Source organism: Botrytis byssoidea (assembly GCF_014898295.1).
Source record: "Botrytis byssoidea strain MUCL 94 chromosome Unknown BBYS_007, whole genome shotgun sequence".
In the NCBI taxonomy this organism is placed as follows: domain Eukaryota; kingdom Fungi; phylum Ascomycota; class Leotiomycetes; order Helotiales; family Sclerotiniaceae; genus Botrytis; species Botrytis byssoidea.
Window position 1 is genome coordinate 808,881 of NW_024065848.1, and position 21,478 is coordinate 830,358.

The 21,478-nt window shown below is 43.0% G+C and overlaps 7 protein-coding genes across 7 annotated transcripts; 5 read left to right on the plus strand and 2 right to left on the minus strand.

Annotated features, from left to right (window-relative positions):
- The first annotated feature begins 91 nt into the window (after nt 1-91).
- Nucleotides 92-1,102, plus strand: EAE97_004292 (uncharacterized protein). The gene is made up of 2 exons (XM_038874804.1): nt 92-551; nt 612-1,102. The coding sequence occupies exons 1-2, from the start codon at nt 210-212 to the stop codon at nt 1,050-1,052; spliced, it is 783 nt and encodes a 260-aa protein (XP_038734248.1). The 5' UTR covers nt 92-209; the 3' UTR covers nt 1,053-1,102.
- Nucleotides 1,103-1,198: 96 nt separating this feature from the next.
- On the minus strand, nt 1,199-2,410 carry EAE97_004293 (uncharacterized protein; the record flags this gene model as incomplete). Its single annotated transcript, XM_038874805.1, has 2 exons — nt 1,199-1,819; nt 1,898-2,410. The coding sequence occupies 2 exons, from the start codon at nt 2,408-2,410 to the stop codon at nt 1,199-1,201; spliced, it is 1,134 nt and encodes a 377-aa protein (XP_038734249.1).
- Nucleotides 2,411-3,173: 763 nt separating this feature from the next.
- Nucleotides 3,174-4,704, plus strand: EAE97_004294 (uncharacterized protein; the record flags this gene model as incomplete). The annotated part of the gene is made up of 6 exons (XM_038874806.1): nt 3,174-3,433; nt 3,661-3,902; nt 4,009-4,180; nt 4,251-4,282; nt 4,340-4,532; nt 4,584-4,704. 6 exons carry the CDS (start codon nt 3,174-3,176, stop codon nt 4,702-4,704), a joined length of 1,020 nt encoding a protein of 339 aa, XP_038734250.1.
- Nucleotides 4,705-6,060: 1,356 nt separating this feature from the next.
- EAE97_004295 (uncharacterized protein) lies at nt 6,061-8,540 on the plus strand (the record flags this gene model as incomplete). Its single annotated transcript, XM_038874807.1, has 7 exons — nt 6,061-6,560; nt 6,639-6,693; nt 6,797-6,897; nt 6,973-7,002; nt 7,112-7,580; nt 7,737-8,069; nt 8,121-8,540. 7 exons carry the CDS (start codon nt 6,061-6,063, stop codon nt 8,538-8,540), a joined length of 1,908 nt encoding a protein of 635 aa, XP_038734251.1.
- Nucleotides 8,541-9,265: 725 nt separating this feature from the next.
- EAE97_004296 (uncharacterized protein) lies at nt 9,266-10,980 on the plus strand (the record flags this gene model as incomplete). The annotated part of the gene is made up of 4 exons (XM_038874808.1): nt 9,266-9,272; nt 9,337-9,643; nt 9,710-10,758; nt 10,829-10,980. The coding sequence occupies 4 exons, from the start codon at nt 9,266-9,268 to the stop codon at nt 10,978-10,980; spliced, it is 1,515 nt and encodes a 504-aa protein (XP_038734252.1).
- Nucleotides 10,981-12,211: 1,231 nt separating this feature from the next.
- Nucleotides 12,212-14,701, plus strand: EAE97_004297 (uncharacterized protein). The gene is made up of 6 exons (XM_038874809.1): nt 12,212-12,408; nt 12,484-12,876; nt 12,936-12,993; nt 13,047-13,406; nt 13,511-13,589; nt 13,650-14,701. The coding sequence occupies exons 1-6, from the start codon at nt 12,324-12,326 to the stop codon at nt 14,529-14,531; spliced, it is 1,857 nt and encodes a 618-aa protein (XP_038734253.1). The 5' UTR covers nt 12,212-12,323; the 3' UTR covers nt 14,532-14,701.
- A 215-nt stretch (nt 14,702-14,916) lies between these two features.
- EAE97_004298 (uncharacterized protein) lies at nt 14,917-17,715 on the minus strand. The gene is made up of 3 exons (XM_038874810.1): nt 16,419-17,715; nt 16,250-16,356; nt 14,917-16,172 (listed from the first exon to the last, which is right to left on the minus strand). Exons 1-3 carry the CDS (start codon nt 16,841-16,843, stop codon nt 15,235-15,237), a joined length of 1,470 nt encoding a protein of 489 aa, XP_038734254.1. The 5' UTR covers nt 16,844-17,715; the 3' UTR covers nt 14,917-15,234.
- Between the last annotated feature and the right edge of the window lie 3,763 nt (nt 17,716-21,478).

The window sequence follows — 21,478 nt, forward strand, 5'->3', positions numbered from 1 at the left end:
TGTGGCGCAGGTCGGGATCTTACGGAGGATTAATGAAATTTTTAATTTGCGTCATGCAGACTTATTGGTGAACGTATTGCGGGAGTGAATCATGAATTTGTGAGAAGCTTCATTTTTCGATTTCATAGGTACAAGGTAGGTAGCTTGTTGATCTCTTCTTTACAACATCGTTTAAAATCAAGAGTTTTTTTCGTAGTCTATCATCCATAATGTCGTCCACAGCCTCTATACCCAGGTTTCTTTTACCGCTTCGATCTCCTCTGTGGTCTCTGTCCTCAAAAACGACTATTCGCAATGCTTCTACCAAATCAAAGAACAATGCATCCAAAAAGTCCCCAAAGCCCCTCGTTCTCGAGAAACCCACCAAATTCAACCCTCCTTCTCACCCTGCCCGCCTCCGCAAAGATCCTCCCCGATATCCAGGTCCTCAATTGAGCGCCGAAGAAATAGCTAGACAAAGTGTGAAGAAATATCCAAATATGATGCCACCGGAAGGAACATTCATGCATTGGTTTCTCAACAACAAGTCCATTCATATCTGGATCGCATTGGTAATACCTATTTCAATCTCTCTCAGTTCCCCAAGCCACATAACTAACCTTCAATTCCAGGGCACCCTCTCGACCCTCGCAGGAGGAGTCTGGATCACAAACTTTAAGCGCGATTCGCCATTCGGAGATATGCTACCTGAATGGCCACAACTATTTCTACACCCAATCGCATTTACAAGAACATGTTATGAGGTTTTACAGCTGCACACTGCGCATGTAACAGCAGAGACAATGGAAAGGAGAAAACATAGGGTGGAGGACGTTGCGAAGAGGGCTGCTTATAGAAAGGCGCATGGATTAGATAAAGATGAAGGCTTTGGTGGCTGGACTGCTAAGACTGATAAAGAGGTTTTGGGTCCGGGAATTAAGTTGGGACATGAAAAAGAAGCTGAGATTGCCGAGACGGCTGAGGGAGGTGCAGGGGGGGATGGCAAGGAAGGAGAGAAGAAGGTGGTTTATGAGAAGCAATTCTCAGGAAAGAAGTGGTTGGGAATTTGGTAAGAGCCAGACGCATCTTTTGATACCAGTTTTATTTTGAAATCGGATTAGAACATTGTTCTGGTGTTGGGCCGACATGAGACGAGATATTTTACATGTTTGGGAGAAGAAGGGTATCATTGTAGAAAATTCCTTGTAAGACCGCGACACTAAGACAGCTCCACAGTCTCCAATCCATCTAATACCTCCTCTGCTACACCTCCTTTCTCCATAACCTTTGCGATTATCGTCGCGACTAACTTTCGCTTGATTCCTCCCCTCGGCGGTTGCCATACACCTCCCTCATTCATTGTCTCTCTTTGAGTCGATGCTAGATCCGTCGTCTCAGCTGCCGCACCTCCGGTAGCAGTATTCATCACATTAGGAACACCAGGCGCTGTTAACCTAGCTGGTAAATCCACGGTTCTCACAGCCAATAATCTTAGATCCCTTCCAGAGCTAGAATCCATATCTACATCTCCATCCTTACGCCTTCTTTCACCAATGGTAATAGCTAATACAGCTTCGGCGACTGTAAGCTCTTCCTTACTTGGATCGAAGATTATATTCTCTCCAACGGATATGACGAGAAGTGTAATTGGTGGTCGGGAGTTGGTAGATTGTGGTGTTCGAGGATATAAGTAGACGGAAGCTTCCCAGTCGTCGTCAAAGAGTGGATCTTCATCACCTTCGGACTTGAGACGTGGGAGACGAGTAGACAAAAGCGCAAGATGGGTTGTTAAAGAAAGGAGGGGTAGTGGGTAGGATAATGGCTGTGAGAGTAGTAAAATCTGCATGGTTGTCAGTCGCGATGATTAAATTTTGAGCAATCAAAGTATTTCATTATGAATGTATAGAGAAAAACTCACATCAACATATATCTTCCAATGATACCTTGAATTAATCCATAATCTCCCCACAAACTCGGCATCTGCTAGTAGCGCCTCACTCAGCATGGCCGCCATAAAAACAGGCATACTATCGTCATCCCTAAACCCCGGAATCTCCACACTCAATTCTAGCCAGTCTCTTTCTCCCTTTTGTTCTTTCTCAAGCTTCTCTTTCTCTATCGCTTCTCTCATGTCTTCATCCTCCTCATCATCGTCATCATTTTCTGAAGGACCAAGTTCTGCAGCTTGATAAGTCGGTCGCGATTTTTCGACTTCACATTTTACGCCCACGATAGCTTCAGTACCATCTGCAAAACAAATGCGCGCACTGCCATTTGTGCCGGGAAGGACATCGCATTCGGCGATGAGAGGACGGAATTGAGTACACGTACGGGCATCAGGGCGAATTGGAGGGTTGAGAGCGAGGGACGTGTGGAGGTAAGAGAGTTCTGCGGGCGAGAGTAAAAGAGGCTGTGTAGAAGAAGGTGGCATTTTGGATCCGAGGCTCTTCAGACACGAAGAAATTGGGAATCTGGGGAGAGGTTGTGAGGTGATTGGATTGTTCACGATGTTGTGCAATATTTCTTTGCGAGAGCCAGCCTAGTGGAAATTCTTTAGACGAGGCTAGCATGCAAGCAAGGCTGTCTATTCGGAGAAAAAAGCGGCGGAATCTGACCACTCAAATCTCTATGGATATCTTTTGAATTAAACTGAATGAAAAATCAATTATAAATGAATTATTTAAAGTTATGAGGATTAGAATAATTATTAGCGTTATTGTATATAGCACTCAATAATACTCAACAAGAATAAACAATTCATTAATGATGATATAGAAGTGATCAAAATTTGCCTCTCTAGGCAATGGTTTCGTACTCCACTCATCATTCGCTTGATCTCTATAATGTAGAATAGCTTGTTGGTTCCCTGGCTCGTTGATGAGGCTATAGTTTTGGGATGGTAGCATATGAGTTCTTGTATATTGCTTTGGGGCCCATACAGATGTCATTATCGGGATAGTTTCGAGTTTCTGGAGCTGTTCTTCATATCCCAATTTCGGCTTATATCGAAATGATCCATGTGAGGATTGGAAATCCAGTCGGCGTGATGTTCCTCCATTACCCATGCTCTGATGCCAAAGTCTCCGAGAGCATCTTATATGCCCGAATTTGAATTGGAATTTGATCAAAGCTGTACTGCCTCTTAGTAATCCGATCTCTTTATTGTCCAATCATTCTATTAAGAATCCTTCAGAATGCCATCTACTCTATCAATTATCTGGAACAACAAGTTCAAACTTCCTCCCCTTCCAGCACCCAATACTTTTTTCGGAAAATCTATTCTTATCACTGGTGCAACATCGGGAATAGGTTATGCAACTGCAGTACATTTTGTCAATCTGGGTGCACGATCTGTGGTCATAACCGGAAGATCGCTTGCGAAAGGGGAACTGGCAAAGGCCAGAATAGAAGATGAGACGGACACTATAGGAAAAAACATTGTAAGATGCATGGAGTAAGTTTAATTCAATTGTATATTAACATAAGAACAACTGGTTGAAGCTTTTTGATTTCTGAAGTTCCATCAAGTATTCAGATCAGTTGGAATTTGGAATTGCTTCAGATGTCTACGGGCTTCCAAATGTTGAAAGGTGACATATAACGGGCTATTGCAGATCAACAGACAGCTCGAAATTGTCGCTGTGGTAATATCTTGGTTCACACACTAACCTGAGACTCCAGACTAGACATGAGCACCTTTGAAACTATAAACGAATTCGCAGGGAAAGTGACAAGAGATATTCAAGAGATCGACTTCGTTTGTTTGAATGCTGGAGCTATTTCCACTAAGCACAAATTAGGCAAGGAAGGATATGAAAGCATGATTGAGATAAGCGTTCTTGGAACTTCCTTCTTGGCGTTACTACTACTGCCTTGGATGAAAGAAGTTGGAAGAGGAAATGCTCATTTGGGCATAGTAACAAGTAAGTGACATCGAGACACTTGTACCTTGACGGATTTCCGTCGATCGACTCTAAAAAGAAACCCGCTTGGATTTTCAAATGGCTTTGACTAATATGAAACTTTCAGGTGGTCTTCATAGGAACATCGATATCTCCAAGTGGCCGAAAAATGATGTGCTCAAATATTGGAGCGCGAAGGAGAACTGGAAGGACGGGCAAAGTGGTTATGCTCTAGCCAAACTGCTCCAGCAGTATGCGGTCAATGAAATCGCCAAGTTAGCACTGAGCGCTGATGGAAAGTATGTAATGTTCCCCTCACGCCCACCTCCCCAATTTGTAATCACATGGTTTGTACTGACGTCAATCAAGGCACAAGGTCATTGTGAACTCAATTTGTCCAGGTTATTATCCCTTTGACCTAATTAAGAGTGATGACTTTCGATCCTAATTCATTCTAGGGATGGTAAAATCAGACCTTGGACGAGAGTACAATACCGGTGTAGCAATGAGTATAATGATCAGTTTGTGGATGGGTCTTGCTTGCAAGACTACTGAAGGTGGTGCTCGAACTTACGTTCTTGCGGCTCTCACTTCTTCATCGGAACATGGCGCACATTATACAAATTATGAGACGGAGGAAAAGTATAAGAAGTAGGTTCTTTACAACCCCCTTGATCATATGTAAGCTAAGAATATATGTAGTTCGGTTGAGCATAACATCTTTGGAGACGAGGGCCAAAACATGCAGGTGCAAGTTTGGAAAGAGATATTGGAAACTGTGGATAAAAAGTATCCAGACGTGGTCGAGAGAGTCCGTAGTTGAGTTTGTTAGAGAGAATTTTGAGTAGAACGTTTCTATCCTATCTTGTACCGGTGGTTGTCTCTATGTGCGGTGACTTTGTGGGTCTTTGCTGGAAATGAGTTAATGCTCCAATTTGACTTCGGTATTCCAGCTTTGGTGAACCTCGAAATCTTGCAAATGAGGTCGTTGGCTAATAAGTACTGCCAATTTTCTGTCCACTTGCTTCAACCCCATGGGTTTGGATCATGTGATAAAACGAGGTTTGCCCTATCAATCGAGCCGAGTACTTAAATCAAAGACACTTTGTTGCATGTCTGAACTGTTGACGACAATTTGTCATTCGTCCTGATCATCATGATCACCAGAGCGACAGCACTTACCTAGTCTTATTCCTGCGGAGTATAACCCTAACGGCAATGACGCGCGAGCGACACGCCAAGTAGTACATCGATATCCAAAAGGAAATAGTTGACAAACTACCAAGGTGTTGATTAGGATAGAAACTTGAGTCAATTAGTGCTGAACATTGTTACTTACTCTACACTACCTAATATAGGTTGAACGTTTGTTAAATGGTCTGGACTCTGGAGCCGTCTAGTTGCCGTTTTTATGTAACGCGGAGTATTTGACGAGGCTACCTAGGCCAAGAACTAATTGACTGCTTACATAAGACGGTCGTTTTCAACATCACTCGTGTGTAGAACTATGACGAAAAAGAGATTCTTCTCCAAATTGGGTTCTCAACGGAGCCTCGACAGTAGCTGGGCATACGAAATGAGAATTGGCATGTACATAATCTCAAGTATATACCAGGTATTCCCATCCATGATCCAGTTCAGCCTGCCAAGGTGACAGAAGTAACCAATAATTCGTATTAGCCATTTGACTCTGATCATCGGTGGGGACTTGAGAAGTGAAGCTATCAAGCTACAATTTTAGATCTTCCGTAGACCGACTTTCCATAGCTGGTCAAAAATGATCTACATCCCAAGCAAACAAACAAGAAGTCGCAGCATTCATATTTGATAAGCAAATTAGTTTTCCATATTTATACCTAGCTACCAAGTAGTTTCCAGGTGAAAATGATATCAAGGCGAACTAGTTGTTCGAATGTTCTCTGCAATAGTCATCCATTTCCTTGCTTATGGGGAATCTACTGAGCTACTTACCCCATCACCAAACTCAAATCATCCGACTTGGAAACTATCTACAGTCCAAATTATTCGATCGTCTATGCCGATGCCATCCTCGTGTAGCTAGTATAGCATACTAAGCACGACTTAGTATATGCTTCGAGTATTTCCCATAAATAAGAAGTTTGTCTCCCCCCTGTGTTACTTGTCTTCACTCTTGTATGTCAAAAACACCAATTTCATTATGGTTTCTACTACAAAGTCTGATCAAAAGGAGCAGCCCGAAGACAGGGTTTCCTCTTCACAACATCTCGAGCAAGCCACCGACGCCGAACGTCTTGCAGCCACAAATAGAGTCTTAAACGATCCTCTAGCATCATATGATGAGAACGAATTAGAAGAACTTGCCGAGGCTTACGCTCGAAAACATGGGCTCAACGACTCTGTCAATATTTCCGCATTCAAGGCCGGAGCATTACTTGCAAAAGATTCAGGTAGTTTTCGAGCCAGGAACGAACTTTCCAGGGACGAAATAGACTATCTGGACAAAGAAAGAACAAGCAAATGGTCTCTGCCATCGCTTTTCATCAAAGTTATTTTGCTTTGTTCAGTTTGCGCAGCCGTTCAAGGAGTGGACGAGAGTGTCGTAAATGGAGCGCAGATATTCTACGCCCGTTTGTTCGGAATTGATGATGAAAACAGCTCATTAGATCCATGGCTATTAGGTATCACAAACGGTGCCCCGTACGTACTCAATCTCCAAGTTCCCTTCTAGTCTCTACTGTAGCTGCCCAAGCCATCACTAACTTTAGATTTTCAAAGATATCTCGGTTGTGCAATTGCTGGCTGCTGGCTGACTGTCCCTTTTAACAATTGGGTAAGTCATATACATCTTTTCTACTGCTAAGCGCAGTTCTTTTCTTCTTAATCCTCGTTTCCCACCAAAATATTCTTCGATAGGCAATACTGACTCTTCGTAGTGGGGGCGTAGAGGCACCATCTTCGTCACTTGTTTGGTCTCCGCACTAACCTGCTTCTGGCAGGCATTCACCAACACATGGTGGCATATGTTTATTGCTAGGTATTAAGAGAAACCCCTAAATCTCCCCCCACCCCATCCCCCAAAAAGTTGACAATCTCTAATATCTGATACTAGGTTCATGCTCGGAATAGGTCTTGGTGCAAAGTATGTATTTTTTACCTGTCTTAACTCTCATGATATCAGCAAACCAGGGCACACCTCACTATTAAATATCTTCCTAACCATCTCTGATATTGATGCTAACGTTACCTAGGTCAGCCACTGTGCCCGTATATGCCTGTGAGACCTCTCCAGCATCAATCCGTGGCGCTATGGCAATGCAATGGCAAGTATTCACCGCTTTTGGTATTATGTTAGGCTTTGCATTTGATCTAGCCTTCTACTATGTTCCCGATACCGCATCTAATATCCACGGACTTAATTGGAGACTAATGATGGGATCTGCCGGAGTTCCTGCCCTTTTCGTTTGTTTCTTTGTTTTCTATTGCCCTGAGTCGCCTCGCTGGTACATGGGTAAAGGGAGACACCCAGAAGCATATCAAGCAATGTGCAGAATCAGACACACCAAGGTCCAGGCAGCACGTGATGTTTTCCAGATGCACATGCTTCTCGAAGCTGAGAAAAACATGGGTTCTGGACAAAATCATATCAAGCAATTGTTCACAGTGCCTCGGATTAGAAGAGCAATGGTGGCGTCAGAGATCACAATGTTTATGCAGCAGGTAGGTTATGCCCAGCTTCAATTCCTTCAAACACGTAATTATCGGTTAGCTCATAGTGATGAAAAGGGGAGATACATATCTCTTTCCTCCGCTTCCAATTTTCGTTACCCCTCACATCAAAAAGACATTGAACATGGTAGCTAATAGAAGTACTAGTTCTGTGGCATCAATGTGATCGCCTATTATTCATCCGTAATTTTCGTTGACGCTGGTTTTTCGGAAGTCAATGCTCTATGTGCGTCGTTGGGTTTCGGCATGCTTAACTTCCTCGAAGCGCTTCCTGCAATTTGGACAATCGACAAGTTCGGTCGACGATGGCTTCTACTATTTACCTTCCCGCTTATGTCAATCTTTCTATTCATGACCGGCTGGAGCTTCCTAATTCCAGAGGGAACTACTCGCATTGCCATCGTAGCTCTAGGCATCTATCTCTTTTGTTTGGCTTACAGCCCAGGAGCCGGGCCTGTTCCCTTTACATACTCCGCAGAGGTAAGGAAGTCGCTTTGTTTTTTAAACAGCCTGTCTCTAACAATGTTTTAGGCCTATCCTCTCCATGTTCGTTCACTAGGAATGTCCTTGGCAACTGCAACCACTTGGTTCTTCAACTTTGTCCTCGCCATTACATGGCCATCCATGCTGAGAGCCTTCAAGGCCCAAGGTGCTTTCTCTTTCTACGCTGGTTTCAACGTTGTTGGCTTCTTTCTTACCCTCCTCTTCGTCCCAGAGACTAAAAACAAAACACTGGAAGAATTGGACCAAGTCTTCAACGTTCCTACGAGAAAGCACGCCGCCTATGGATGGAGTCAATTTACTTACCCCATCAGGCGACATGTTTTAAGGATGAATGTTGAGAGGCCAAGTTTGTATGAGAGCTTGGCCCAGGAAAACAATCATCACTACAGCCCTACCTCATCTATGAGGGCTGGGGACAGGGGCAACAGTGTTGAAAAGCACGCTTGATTGAGATATCTTACTGCAGTCATCTTAATAAATCATTCAAACGAGTTACACCTTTCGAACAAGTTAGATTAACCGAAGCACTTGGAGGACTTAAATGAACTTAGCCTGCTTGGATGATTTAGATGATTATCTCTCGAAAATTCCGCTCACCTATACAATCTAAACTTTGGGAAACTTTGTACATTAAAACTGTAGCTAAAGCGAATAATTCATTATTGACCACCAATGTGAAAAATTCTCTTTTTGTATATTGAGACTCTCTCCATCATGTCATAATGCAACCCCCGGTTTGATTTATAACGGTGTTTGATTGGCTGCCACGAAACATGCTATTCATGATTACCCGTGGACATACAAGTGCATTGTGGCTGAAGGCGTCTGCATCTGATCTCGGGGAAAAAGAACAGCGCAAATCTCAATACCTCCATTGAGCATTATCTCCCGTGGCAAATGAAGTTCTTATTGGTTCAATATGCATCAATCACCAATATGGGAATCATGACCGATGATTTCACAGCTGTGTTACGATGAATGCAGTTGCGCTACAACGGGATGATTGATCGCAAGATCTGTGATTTGCCAATTGATGAAAAGCAGCGTAGCGACGTGCCTGAACGGCAAAACCTGCAAAATAGTATTACTGCAATGCTGCCAGATTCAAGGTTTATTGTGAAGCATATAGTTCTTGAAACCCCGCACCATCCCCAGCTTTCCCATTTGGTTCTATGAACCGTGAGTTAAGCAAATTATTACTGCTCAACTAAAAGTTACACATAAATCATGCTAACTCTCATAGCTTATACTGTTGTATCAGTAGCATCATTTATATGGCTCATCAAACGTCTGGAGACCGCTATCCTCTCACCTCTATCTCAAATTCCCAATGCACACTTCACGACGCCATATTTAAAGTTATGGTTATTTTGGCATCGAGCAAATGACACTGAGCACAAAGTACGATATGCTGCTCACAAAAAGTACGGTCCTGTTATTAGAGTTGCACCAAGAGAATTGAGTATCAATTGCCTTGAAGGTGGTGTCAAAACGGTATATGGTGGTGGATTCGAGAAAGGGGAATGGTATTCGATGTTCTTGAACTATGGGTATGTAATCATATTCCTCTTGATACTTTACTTTTGAATACTGTTTTGACTTGTCTCCATGTTCAGTCACAGCGTCTTGTTTTCTATGAAGGAGACACCAGTACATACTGAACGCAAACGCATGTTGTCTCATGTCTATTCCAATTCTTTTATCCAGGCATCCGAGGCCTTGACGGAAATCTTGAGGAATATTACCTACAGCAGATTTATTCCTCGGATGCGTATTTGGGCGGAAAAAGGCATACCAGTGAATATATTTCAAGAAAATAAAGCACTGTTCATGGATCTCACGAGTGCGTACTTATTTGGTCTCAAAAATGCATCAAATCTTGTTGAAGATCCTGGCAAGAAAATGATTCTACGAAATTTTGAGCTAGGTCTTTGCGGGCTATTCTGGAGACTCGATGTTCCTAATCTTACAAAATGGATGGCTCGTTTTGGCATGAGCCCGTTAAATGAAGGAATAGCTTCTGCTTCCCAAGCAATGGAAGACTTCATTCTCTCAATGGCCAACCAAGCACGAGACACTCTTCATTCTGAAGATGCTGAGGAGATAGATTCTTATCCAACCGTCTATGGACAACTACGCCAAAAGCTTGAGGCTTCGGAAACCCTTTCTGCGGATCAAATAGACACAGTGGTTGCTGCAGAAATGCTAGACCATATCACAGCTTCACATGAAGGATTATCTATCACGGTAAGCTATTTGATGGCTGAGCTCGCTCGTCACACATCTATCACCTCGCGGCTTCAGAAAGAACTACTTTCTGTGAATTTGGACATAACGCCTTCGCAACAAATTGATTCATTACCGTTACTAAATGCTATACTTATGGAAACACTACGGCTGTATCCTGCTGGTCTAGGAGCATTTACTCGTCAAGTTCCGGAAAAGGGCGGTATGATTGGAAAATACTCGGTACCGGGCGGTATTACTGTTAGTGCATCTGCATATACTTTACACAGAAACTCGGAAGTTTTCCCCGATCCTCTAAAGTGGAATCCAGATAGATGGTTGGATGCGTCTCCAGAGGCAAGGAAACAAATGCTGCGATGGCACTGGGCTTTTGGTAGTGGAGGAAGAATGTGTATTGGGAACCATTTCGCTATTCGTAGTAAGTGAAAGCTCCTCACATGATGAATTTCGATGCCGGGACTTGAGAAATTTTCCTGACAAAAAGGTAGTGATGAAAGCGGTAACTGTAGCAGTTTTCAAAGAGTTTCAGAGTGTAATAGTGTCGGAGACGAAGATAGAGCAAGTGGAAGGTTTTATAGGACATCCTGCAGGCTATAGTATTATGCTGGCATTCAAAAGCGCAGATAAAGGCAGGTCTTGATCAATATTTCCATAGTCTCCAACAGTGTTAAAATCTTTCCCTCTCCAGAACATAATTCATAGCAAATCAGCGAGCCTCAAGATCATTTTGCGACATTCTAAGCATTCGATTTCATAAAGCTGGTCAAGATTGAATTCAGAAAGCGAAAAGGTTTGACGGTTGAACTGCAGTGATTTGGTTATGGTAGGTACCTGAAAAGGATGCCTCTTCATAAAAAGAGCTAGGTAGACATGAACGAGGAACTCGCAGCTTACTTCAGGAGGAAGAAACTCGCACATTCTCGTCTGCGAGTCTGATATTATAGTTTATGATTATTAGTTCCTTCAGAACCGACTTTGATAAATGAGTGACGTGAATTTTGGCTTGCCTAGCTTCGTCCTTAGTCTTCTCCTTTGCCAATGGGCGTATGTAGGTGCTTGATCGTATCCTGAGTTACTCGGATCCCTTCATCATGATCCAACAAATATATCTAATGCTAACTTGTTAGTTTTGACTGTTATTTGTATTCATCACATCACACGAGTGAAATAATAAGAATAATTGCAAGCACAGGGGTAAGAAAGTCGTCCACAGATTCATGACACCTTCCAATAAGTAGAACATGAAAAGATGGCTGATTTCGTGTTGCCGTGTCCGGTAAGTCCGCACAAACTCCTGGAATCTACCTTAGAAGATAAATGAAAATACTTCAAATGAGGTATTTCATGCACCCTTAAAAAGTGAGTAACGAAATTCATTGTTATACATCAGAATAATCAGACTTCAGGCAGGTATATCGCGATGTTCAAAAATCTCGGTTAATTTTATTCTCGAATGATATGCTGGATGTAAAGTACCTAGGTAGGTTGCAATGTTACAGATTTACACATTTAGGTATTGAGTTTATTGCTTCTGATTGTTAGGTACTTGCTATGGGGATATGACGTTGTCTAGAAGATGAGTTATTTATCCCGATATCCTGTTCGACTACGCCAATTTTTGAAAGAGACAAGGAACAGACATGCCATGAAAAACATGTGCCGCAATTTGCAGTGCCGCAACGTGTACATCCTACAAGTACCCAGGTATTGAATACAAATATTGGATATCAAAGCTCAATTCTGCATGACCGACATCGCCACACTTCTGCATAAAACGTACATGTTTTTGAAATTATTGGGAGGAGATGCGTAGCTGTATTGTCGTATTTAGCCTACCTATGCACCTGTTTTACAACAATAACTGACAAGTAAACCTACCATTTGAATTATCCTTTGATCCACAAGATCCTTTCCACCAAGTTTATTTCTTGTATCTTCTTATAGCAGATCTTCAGTATAATCCAATTCCTGCCGCTCAACAACATGTGGTGGCCGTTAGGCAAAAAGTACCCAGAATTCCGACCTGCACAGGTTGATTCCAAAGCATATGACTTTGTCATTGTTGAAGGTACGACCTTTCTACTATGTTCTCAGTTGCTTAACTCACTATCAATATCCTAGCTAACATCTGCGGTGGTTCCAGGAGGCACTGCGGGGTGTATACTAGCTTCTCGATTGAGCGAAAATCCCAAAATCTCCGTTCTTGTCCTCGAATGCGGTCCTGTAAATGACACATGGCTATCCCGTAATCCTCTTATCTCTTCCGATCCGACCCGTCCAACCTTTGGTGCTACGAGGTGGAAATCCGAACCTATGAAATATTGTGATGATCGTCGGAGCGGAGTAATCCGCGGAGAAGCTTTGGGCGGCACTTCCAGAATTAATAGTATGATCTATACACGCGGGACTCCTGCCGATTATGATGCATGGGCATCTTTAGGTCATTCGGAGTGGAGCTATGAGAAATTGCTGCCTTCCTTTATTAAGAGCGAGACCTCCCTTGATTATCAGGATTCAACTTATCATGGAAACACGGGTGAGTAACCTCAAGGACACCATTTGTTCTCATCTAATACTGATCTATGTATACTATAGGGCCATGGATCACCCAAACCTTCACTTACTTCAATTGGCTGTTCCAAGCCTACCGAGCGTTAGCTTTCTTTGAGCCCTTCTGGTCATGATCTCGCTTCTGACTTTTTGTAGTTTCACTGATTGTGCAAAATGGATGGGGTTCATCGCTATCCCAGATTGCAATGCGCCGGGTGCTCCCCCCGAAGGAGTCGCAACACTTTCTCTTACTCTTAGTAAACGCAGGGAGCGTGTATCCAGTTTTGAAGCGTTTCTTCCCAAGAATATTGCACTGCAAAGACAAAACCTCACGATTTGCACCAACGCTCTTGTTTCTAGTATTGTATTTACGCAGGAAAAGGGTCTTCCACGTACTGAAAAGATACTCTTTAAATCATCAGATCGAAAATCTGAAAGCACTTATTCAGTCAAGGTCAATAAAGAAGTCATTGTGTGCTCGGGTGCTATAGGCTCACCGCAAGTACTTATGCTCAGGTGTGTTTTCTTCTTTGCCCCAATTTTTGTATGCATGAAGAAAAAAAGACAATCAAAAAAGACACAAAAGAAAGAAAGAAAAAACCAATGTGCCAATCTCGTAGTGGTATTGGGCCTCGCGAGAGTTTAGAGGAACATGGTATTAAATTGGTGCATGACCTACCGGGGGTCGGATCTACGTTGGTATGCTTCGGGCCACTCTTATCAAACTTTGTACTTACTAACTAACCTACTCCGGAACAGACTGACCACCATAGTATCCCAGTCGCTTGGGAGGTACCGGCAGCCGAATCATTAACTTCTCTGGCAACTAGCCCCCTTAAAATCGCACTTGAACTTTGCAAGTACATCTTCTTCCAGGTTGGTCTCTTCAGCATTCCCGTTCAGACCTTAACTCTCTACGTTCGCTCTCGAATGATCAAAGAAGATAGTACTGGACTTGTCGAAGAGGCTTCGACGAAATCTTTTGATCTCCAAAGTCTTATCCCCAACATTGAGCTCATGCCACTTTCCACGAGTGGAATGGATAATTTTGACGAGCCGGAATTCATAGACGTATTCTCTAAAACACCCTTATTTTGTGTTCTGGCCACGATTCTTCAGCCAAGATCCAATGGAACGGTCCGCTTGGCGTCGTCAAATCCACACGACAAGCCGAAAGTTGATTTTGGAATCTTGTCCAATCCCTCGGATTATACCATTGCTCGCAGCGCCGTCCGACTCACACTTTCCATCGCAGATAAAATGAAAGAGTCTGGGTTCCCCCTCCTCCGAAATATCACCTTTCCAGCTGAAAAACAAGAACTTGATATTAAAAGCAATACTACAGAGGAGATGGACAAATTCATCCGCCGCCGAATCAGAACGACTTTTCACTATGCATCTACGTGTAGAATGGCACCTGAGCATGACCCTAAAGCCCCAGGAGTAGTAAATGACGAATTGAAAGTCTATGGTGTGAAAGGCTTAAGAGTTTGCGATACGAGTGTTTTCCCGCAAATTGTATCGGTACACTTGCAAGCACCTGCTGTCATGGTGGCAGAGAAATGTGCGGATTTGATTAAGAATGAGCTATGGAAAATTTGGGTTGGTTTCGGCGAGATTGTTCAACTTTCTGGTGGTTAGCTTTTAGTTTGTGTTGGTTTGTGGATGGAGAGGATTGCCCAGGAACCTAATTCATCGGGTTTCCATTAGCGCTACTCTATCCGTGGAGTCTCAGTATAGCGTAATAGGCCCTTGGCCTCAACTCAAAGAATTGGATAGATTGACACCAATCAACTACTTGTCGTTTTAGCTCGAAGTGGGTTATATCATAACCTCTCCGTTCATGATTAAATGGTCCTCTTGGCACTCTGTACAAGCTCCCACTTCTACGTTCTCCTTGATGAACTTTCATCTTGCTTCCGAGCAAGAGTATGAGAAGCTCTTTGTACCTATATATTCAACATTGGAACTCGATGAAATTAAAAGAATATACGGCACTGTATCCAGAGCAATGGAGTTTGTAAGAACAATGGTATTCAATTAACTAATCTCGCTATTGATCGAAATTCTATCATTTCTACTCATCTTTTATTCACGCCTTGTTTATATCTTTCGTTGCTGCAATTATCCCAAGGAAAATTTATGTATCGCTTTCAGGATATTGTGGTCTCGTTGAACGCCCTCCCCATTTGGTCCAAGACTCCATCAATCCAATACCCATTTAATCCATCCATCATAATATTATGTTCCATCATAACACCAGTAAAAATAACCCAAGAAGACTTTTTTTTTTCGCATAATGAATGTAGGTATAGATCAATCGCAGGCAATGAATGCAAATCTATCAATCGGTAGCTTCGGGAGTGGCTGTCTCGCTAACACCCTGACTGGGAACCTCCAAAACCTTGGGTGGCATGCCTGCCATCTTTGGCTTTCCGTCGAGGCTTAATCCGCCCAAGCTATTGAGTGGCAATCCTCTTGGGTTGTTCTCCTCCATCTTTTTCTGGAACTCCCTTTCGATTCCATGTTTGACTGCATCCAGTACGGTATTCACGGTCACTCTAGGTTTGTATGCTGGCTCAGTTCCCTCTTGGTACACTCCAGTTCGTACCAAGATCGAATACCAATCATTCTTAGACTTCTCGTTGAATTGGTTAGTACCTCTGATATCGGACTCTGGAGTGTCACCGACGAAGTAAACAGTCTCGGGAGGACGGTTGCAGCGATGTTCGTCCTTGCGCCATTGCTGTAACAACCTGGTAGCAAATTCAAAGGTTCCAATTTGAGGCTTTCCGAAAGCGATGGTTTCTAACTCTTTGCCCTTGGTGAGGTCTCTGAAAAGCATTTCGGTCATTTTTCGTAAAGCGCCCATACCAAGACGAACATTTTCGTGAGCAGCTGACCAGACAATATCGCTGTGGGAGAAGTAGATTGGTGGTCCCTCATCGAAAGTTTCGGAGAGGGTACCAATGTATCCTCCTTTGGACATGGCAAGATCGAGCATAATTTGGACGTCGCTAGCCCAATCACGACTATCGGCGAAGACGAATATAGCTTCGATTTTAGTTTTGCTATAATCACGACCACCACGTGAATTCTTCAATTCTTCGGTCGTGAGTTTGCGGAACGGAGTGGTATGTTCGTTGTCTTTAATGATATCACCTGGGGTGATGACATCACGGAATCCGTAACCTTCGGCGACTTGCCTGCATTTTTCACCCTCACCTCCAATTACAAGAACAGTTTCATATTTTTCAACCATTTCCCTCATAGGAGTGTGGCCTGGAGAGAATTAGTATTTGAGCTGCAAGTATATTTCGACCAATTCTTCAATGAAGGATTCCAGCATGGGTACGTACCGCAAATGAACTGTGAAGGCGAAACTTCAATGTCCAGTTGTCTCGAAAGATCAATACATCTTTCTGCTTCGGTCTTTCCACCTCCATTTGTCAAGAAGATGTATGGACTAGGTACGTGTCAGCAAGGGGCTCTTCACACTATTTGTTGGAGAAAAAAAAAAAAACATACATCCTGATACCATATTCATTCTCTCCATTCAACATTCTCATAGCTTCAATAGCTTCTGGAATTGGTTTACCACCGCGAATGAGAACACCATCGATATCAAAAGCGTAAGCAAAAGAATCAGTGGTGGGGACATCGGCAGGGGTGAGTGGAGTTGCCGGTGAATCTGGGGAACTCGAAGAAGATTCCTCTTCCTCAAGATTCATAGCACTAAGTTCGTTTCTGGCATTTTCCAATGAAGCTGCAAAGTTTCCACCTTGGTATGAAGTTCCTCTAGATAAAGGTTCTCTCATTAATCTTTCTGGAACAACGACGACCGGTCCGCCGTTTGAAACTTCTACTGCGTTGGTAGTCATACTTGAAAGTCTGCGGATTCCAGGTCTGGGTCTGGCAGCTGCAGAAGGTTTGAGGGTGGAAGAAGGCGCCATTTTAAGTAGATATGAGCGTAGTACAAAATTGTAGTAAGTTGGCAGGAACAGTCAGCGATTGACTTTCGGGTAACGGGAACTGCTTCGCCCGTTTGTTGTTTGGATCAAGAGACTGCGGTTAACTGCGCGCGCTTCTCTTATTTGCGTAGGAGCAATAAATCTGTGGGTCGAATATGCTATGCTGGCCTGAAACGTTTGACCAGAAGAGGTTATGATAGTCAGGTCAGATGCGCTTAAATCTTATTCAATAATCATACACCTTGAAGTGTTAAACGGTTGATATGACCGGAGAATTGAACGATCCTAGACAAGATATATCAAAAATATAGATAGACGAAAACAAGTTGAGAGATAAGTTGACAGTGATCAACCAAATTTAAGAGGGGGGAAATCTTTTAGTTTTAAAGAAGCAGAAAGGCAAATGTCTTGATTCAAATATAGTAGGTCCGTCTCTGGACTAGAGAGAAAACTACTCTCTAAGTATGTTCGGGCCTTAGACTAAGTGGAGTATCTTTTAGCCTTGAATATCTTTTCAATGATGATGACCGTCAACTTCATCATGGGAAAAGCTGAACATGACGGTGAATTGCTGAAACCGCTTTTTGTTAGTATGACATCGAGCTACATCTTGCTCCATCGTGCCTGCCTTCATGCTTGTTACCTGGTCAATATTGATCGGGATTTCATCATGTGGACCCCCCAACTATTATGGTACGCAAGGTTTGCCCCCACTGCTATAGACCCTGTCGGTATCTGATGTTGTCTAATACCCAGTGAAGCACAATGGCATTGCTTGAGGTGCTCGGGTGTCTAGGGAAATCTTTTCATCTCGTTCAAATCAACCGGTTCCCGTCTTAAAGGGATCGGCTCGGTGGCCTACACTCTTGTACAGAAATGCATTTTCATTTGCATTTGCCTTGATATCCTTGTGAAAATGTCTCCGACTTTTGCCGTCGATTGTTACATGGACCGAAACTTTGAATGCTTAATTGTTGATGTTGTTAACTTGTTTGGTGGAGAGCAAACCCGAATACGTTTCATCAACAGATTTTGCTGATAAGGAAAAAGTCTTGGATCTAGGGGTAATAGTTATGACGCAGTTGTGCATACATAGTTCCACTAAACCCAATTTTGGAAGGCGTAGAAAGTATGAGTTGGTGGGATGGATGGAGATGGAGGGGGTGGGGAGATAACATTATTCTGTCTAGGCCCCTTCAGAGTTCCACTTAACCACGTAAAAGAATTGAGAAAGGAAGAATTTGTGCCGATGAGAGCGTACTTCGTATACTGCACAGTCAGATTCAATCTCGATTCTCTACCCCGAGGCAACAATTATTATCAAGCAAGCCGTTTCTAATTGCAGGGAAATTGATGCCATTCAGACAATCCACTCTGAGTAACTTCGTATGTACCTGTTTCAAGGCAACGAACAACGGTGGAGACAATCCATTTGCACGGCCACCTACCTAACACAGCCATTGTCCATGTATGAGGCCGAGATGCTCGCATCATCGGTCATGAATCGTTAGTTGAAATCACTTTGTGCTTCGTGGCGGTTGAGCATATTGAGATTTTCGGGTGGAAAGAGATCCAATCGATTGCCGCTATAGATCATGTGTATCTTGATCAGATCGATTGGCGCTATTAGAACAGATCTATAATCTCTTATGATTAATCCTTCGGAAGGAGCATCGATACGCCCCTCGTTTGGGTAGAATGAGTAGGTAGTAATGAGACTTTGTGTTACAGATTAGAGAGTCGTAAAGAATGCTCTAGGTACGCAAAGGAAGAACGTGTTCAAAGTCGTGACTCGTGCTTTTCTTACCATGGGATTTGTCCGTGAAAGCCACATTCCCAGACTCAATCATTGTTCTCAATCGTCTCTTTTTTCACGTTTTTGCGTTTTTGCGTTTTTGCGTTCTTGCGTTCTTGCGTACTTTGCAAGGGAAGTGGATACGCAAGTATTTTCCATCTACAGAGTATCCAACCAACCAACATTTCGCCAGCCTCAGGCTAAACTTCATCGGGGAGCGCTTACATACGCACTCGTCTATTTGGCCAATGGAAAGGGACAAAATAGCCCCAAAATATACGGAGTGCCATCGTATCGATTAAGTACATTCATTGATAAGGAATTCCTTCAAATCACAGATATTTCTCTCATCCGTAAAGAATTCTCCAATCCGAATGAACTATTCGACACCGTTTCCTAACTATCAAATTTGGCCGAAAAACAACGCCGTTCCCTGAGGATCTTTTGATTAATTGCATCTTGCCAAGGAAGTATCTGTAGATGAATTATCAAAAGTTGTTGCGGCTTATATTTTCACGAGTTACACAAGCAAGTTGCTTTCTTTTCTTGTTTATGAACACTTTCTCTCACATTTCCTCCCTCCCCATTGTTTTTTTGAAACCTTACTCCATGGTTTGACATGTGAACGTGCTTTTTGGCCCACCGACTCACGCCCACGTTGAGACACAATGGGAAGAAAGCGGGCTTTTGAGGACCCAATATACCCAGAACCTACATTGCATATGCATTTGAAATTTCAAAAGAGGTACTTGTCACCATTTCAACATCAGCAGCAGCATCATCATGCATGATGAGTATTCAAACAATCATGACTCTGAGAGAAAAATGGGTCTTTCCGCATGTGCTCCGTGCTCACGTATTCGAATTTCACATGCACATATTGATGCTGAAAAGGGTGTCAGTTGTTGTCAGCTTTCCGTGTCACCTATTTTTGTTAACATGCATCCATCAGGGGAATCCTAGGTGACGACGGAACAACGAAAATAACGCAAAAACTACGTCAGTTCGATGCCAAACGAAAACAACTGAAGCTGTGTGAATTTAAGGAAAACGACCAATGAACTGCCGAGGGGCCACTATTCTCCATTTGGTTTACGGCAAGCGCCTGAGAGTTCATCTACTGACAAACAACACGTTCTCTTGAATTTCAACTTTGGAAAGTTCAAAAGTTGTGATTACCTTTCAACTTTCCTCTCCAAACTTCTCCACAAATTTCCAACCGGCCAGGATGAAATTATCTGGGGAAACCCTCAAACCCATGAAATCACTTACCTGACACGGCGACTTGCAGAAAAATCAGTGGAGCTGGAAAATACGAGTCAGTATTGAAATGTAACGCGAATTTTGAAGCATCCTTGTATCAACTAAACATCCCCAGGTTTTTACCCCTCGCAGTGTTCTGGTGGGCTATTGCGGGACTGATAAAGTTTGGAGAACAGTCTCATTTCCTTTCAAGTTGAGACGAAATGCGATGATATCTACACTCGGAAAAGTCGGCAAACTCTAAATTCATTTGGGAAGATTGGTGTCATAGAGTCGGGTGGGTTCAATGAGACTGCTGGATGCACACCTGCCTTCAGTAAAGGTATGGTCGTCTCCAGGGGAACTTGTACTAGTGACGAATATATCTACCCTTTGATGGATCTCCTTGAGCTAAAGACCTAGGAGAAACAGTTAGTGATCGAGATGATCCGGGGTACTACACATTCCGTGCGCGTGCAAGACTCTCCCTCTTGATGAATTGGGAAATCCGAGCACGGCACGGATCACCGAGAACCATTTGAAAATATAAATGGGCAACGGGTATGTCTCAATTCTCATGGTCCATTTATGCAATTGAGGGTATGATGCTTTGAAGAATTAGCGGTCGGAGTACAAAAATCTATTCAAATGACAGAATTTAGCTACTCTGGATGGCAGGCTGTTGATAACAGCTGATATGGATGCTCAGAACGCCGTCGTCACTTTATTTGACGTCTTCGTCTTCGTTTCATCTCCAAACACAGGGCTGGCTGCAACATCCTCACACTATTCTCGCTACAATTTGGACGTATAGAAATTACCATTTTGACACAATCTCAAGGACCTGTACTATTCCCTGAAACAAGGAAATGATGCTCACGGATCCTTAGTATGACCCAGTAATATGAGTCTGATTGATGAGTGTATGTTTTAAGCGGTCAGACAGTGGCTAGAGGTTGTAGGGCAATCCTTCGCATACCGTAGAGAGGGCCTAAGATACTACATAGAGCAGGCAGAACAAAGAGACGTGGAGCGTCTTTGAGGTAAGGGAGGAAACAAATTCTGAAAGCTCACACGCAACAAACATATTGATCAAACAAGAAAGCAGAATATGAGTCTAAATACCCCTAGCGACAGAAGCAATAGAATAACACGTGATCAGATAGTCTCTTTTCGCTCACAATATTTGCCTTTCTCCAAACACTTCATTTCCTGTTCACCACCCTCTGGACAAAATTACCTGAATCTAAGTTAGTATGATCTTTGTGATACCAGACTTACACATATCAATCTGTCCAACTTGGCATGAACAGCACTCTCGCTTCTATCATCTTCAAGGCAGCATTTGAATTAGTCCCCATTTCCATCTATTTTCGCGACATCTCCAGCTTTTCCCGCCATTTCAGTCATATCAAAAAGTCTCGATCATCTAGTGTCTTTAGTTATCAATCAAAAATCTAGAGCTGAAATCCGGACACTGCAGACGTATATAGCATAGCCTTATTTAGCAGCCATAGTCATGTGATCGTCTTGTCAACTTCGGTGGAACCAAAACGGCGGGATCCCCCAATTCGTAATCT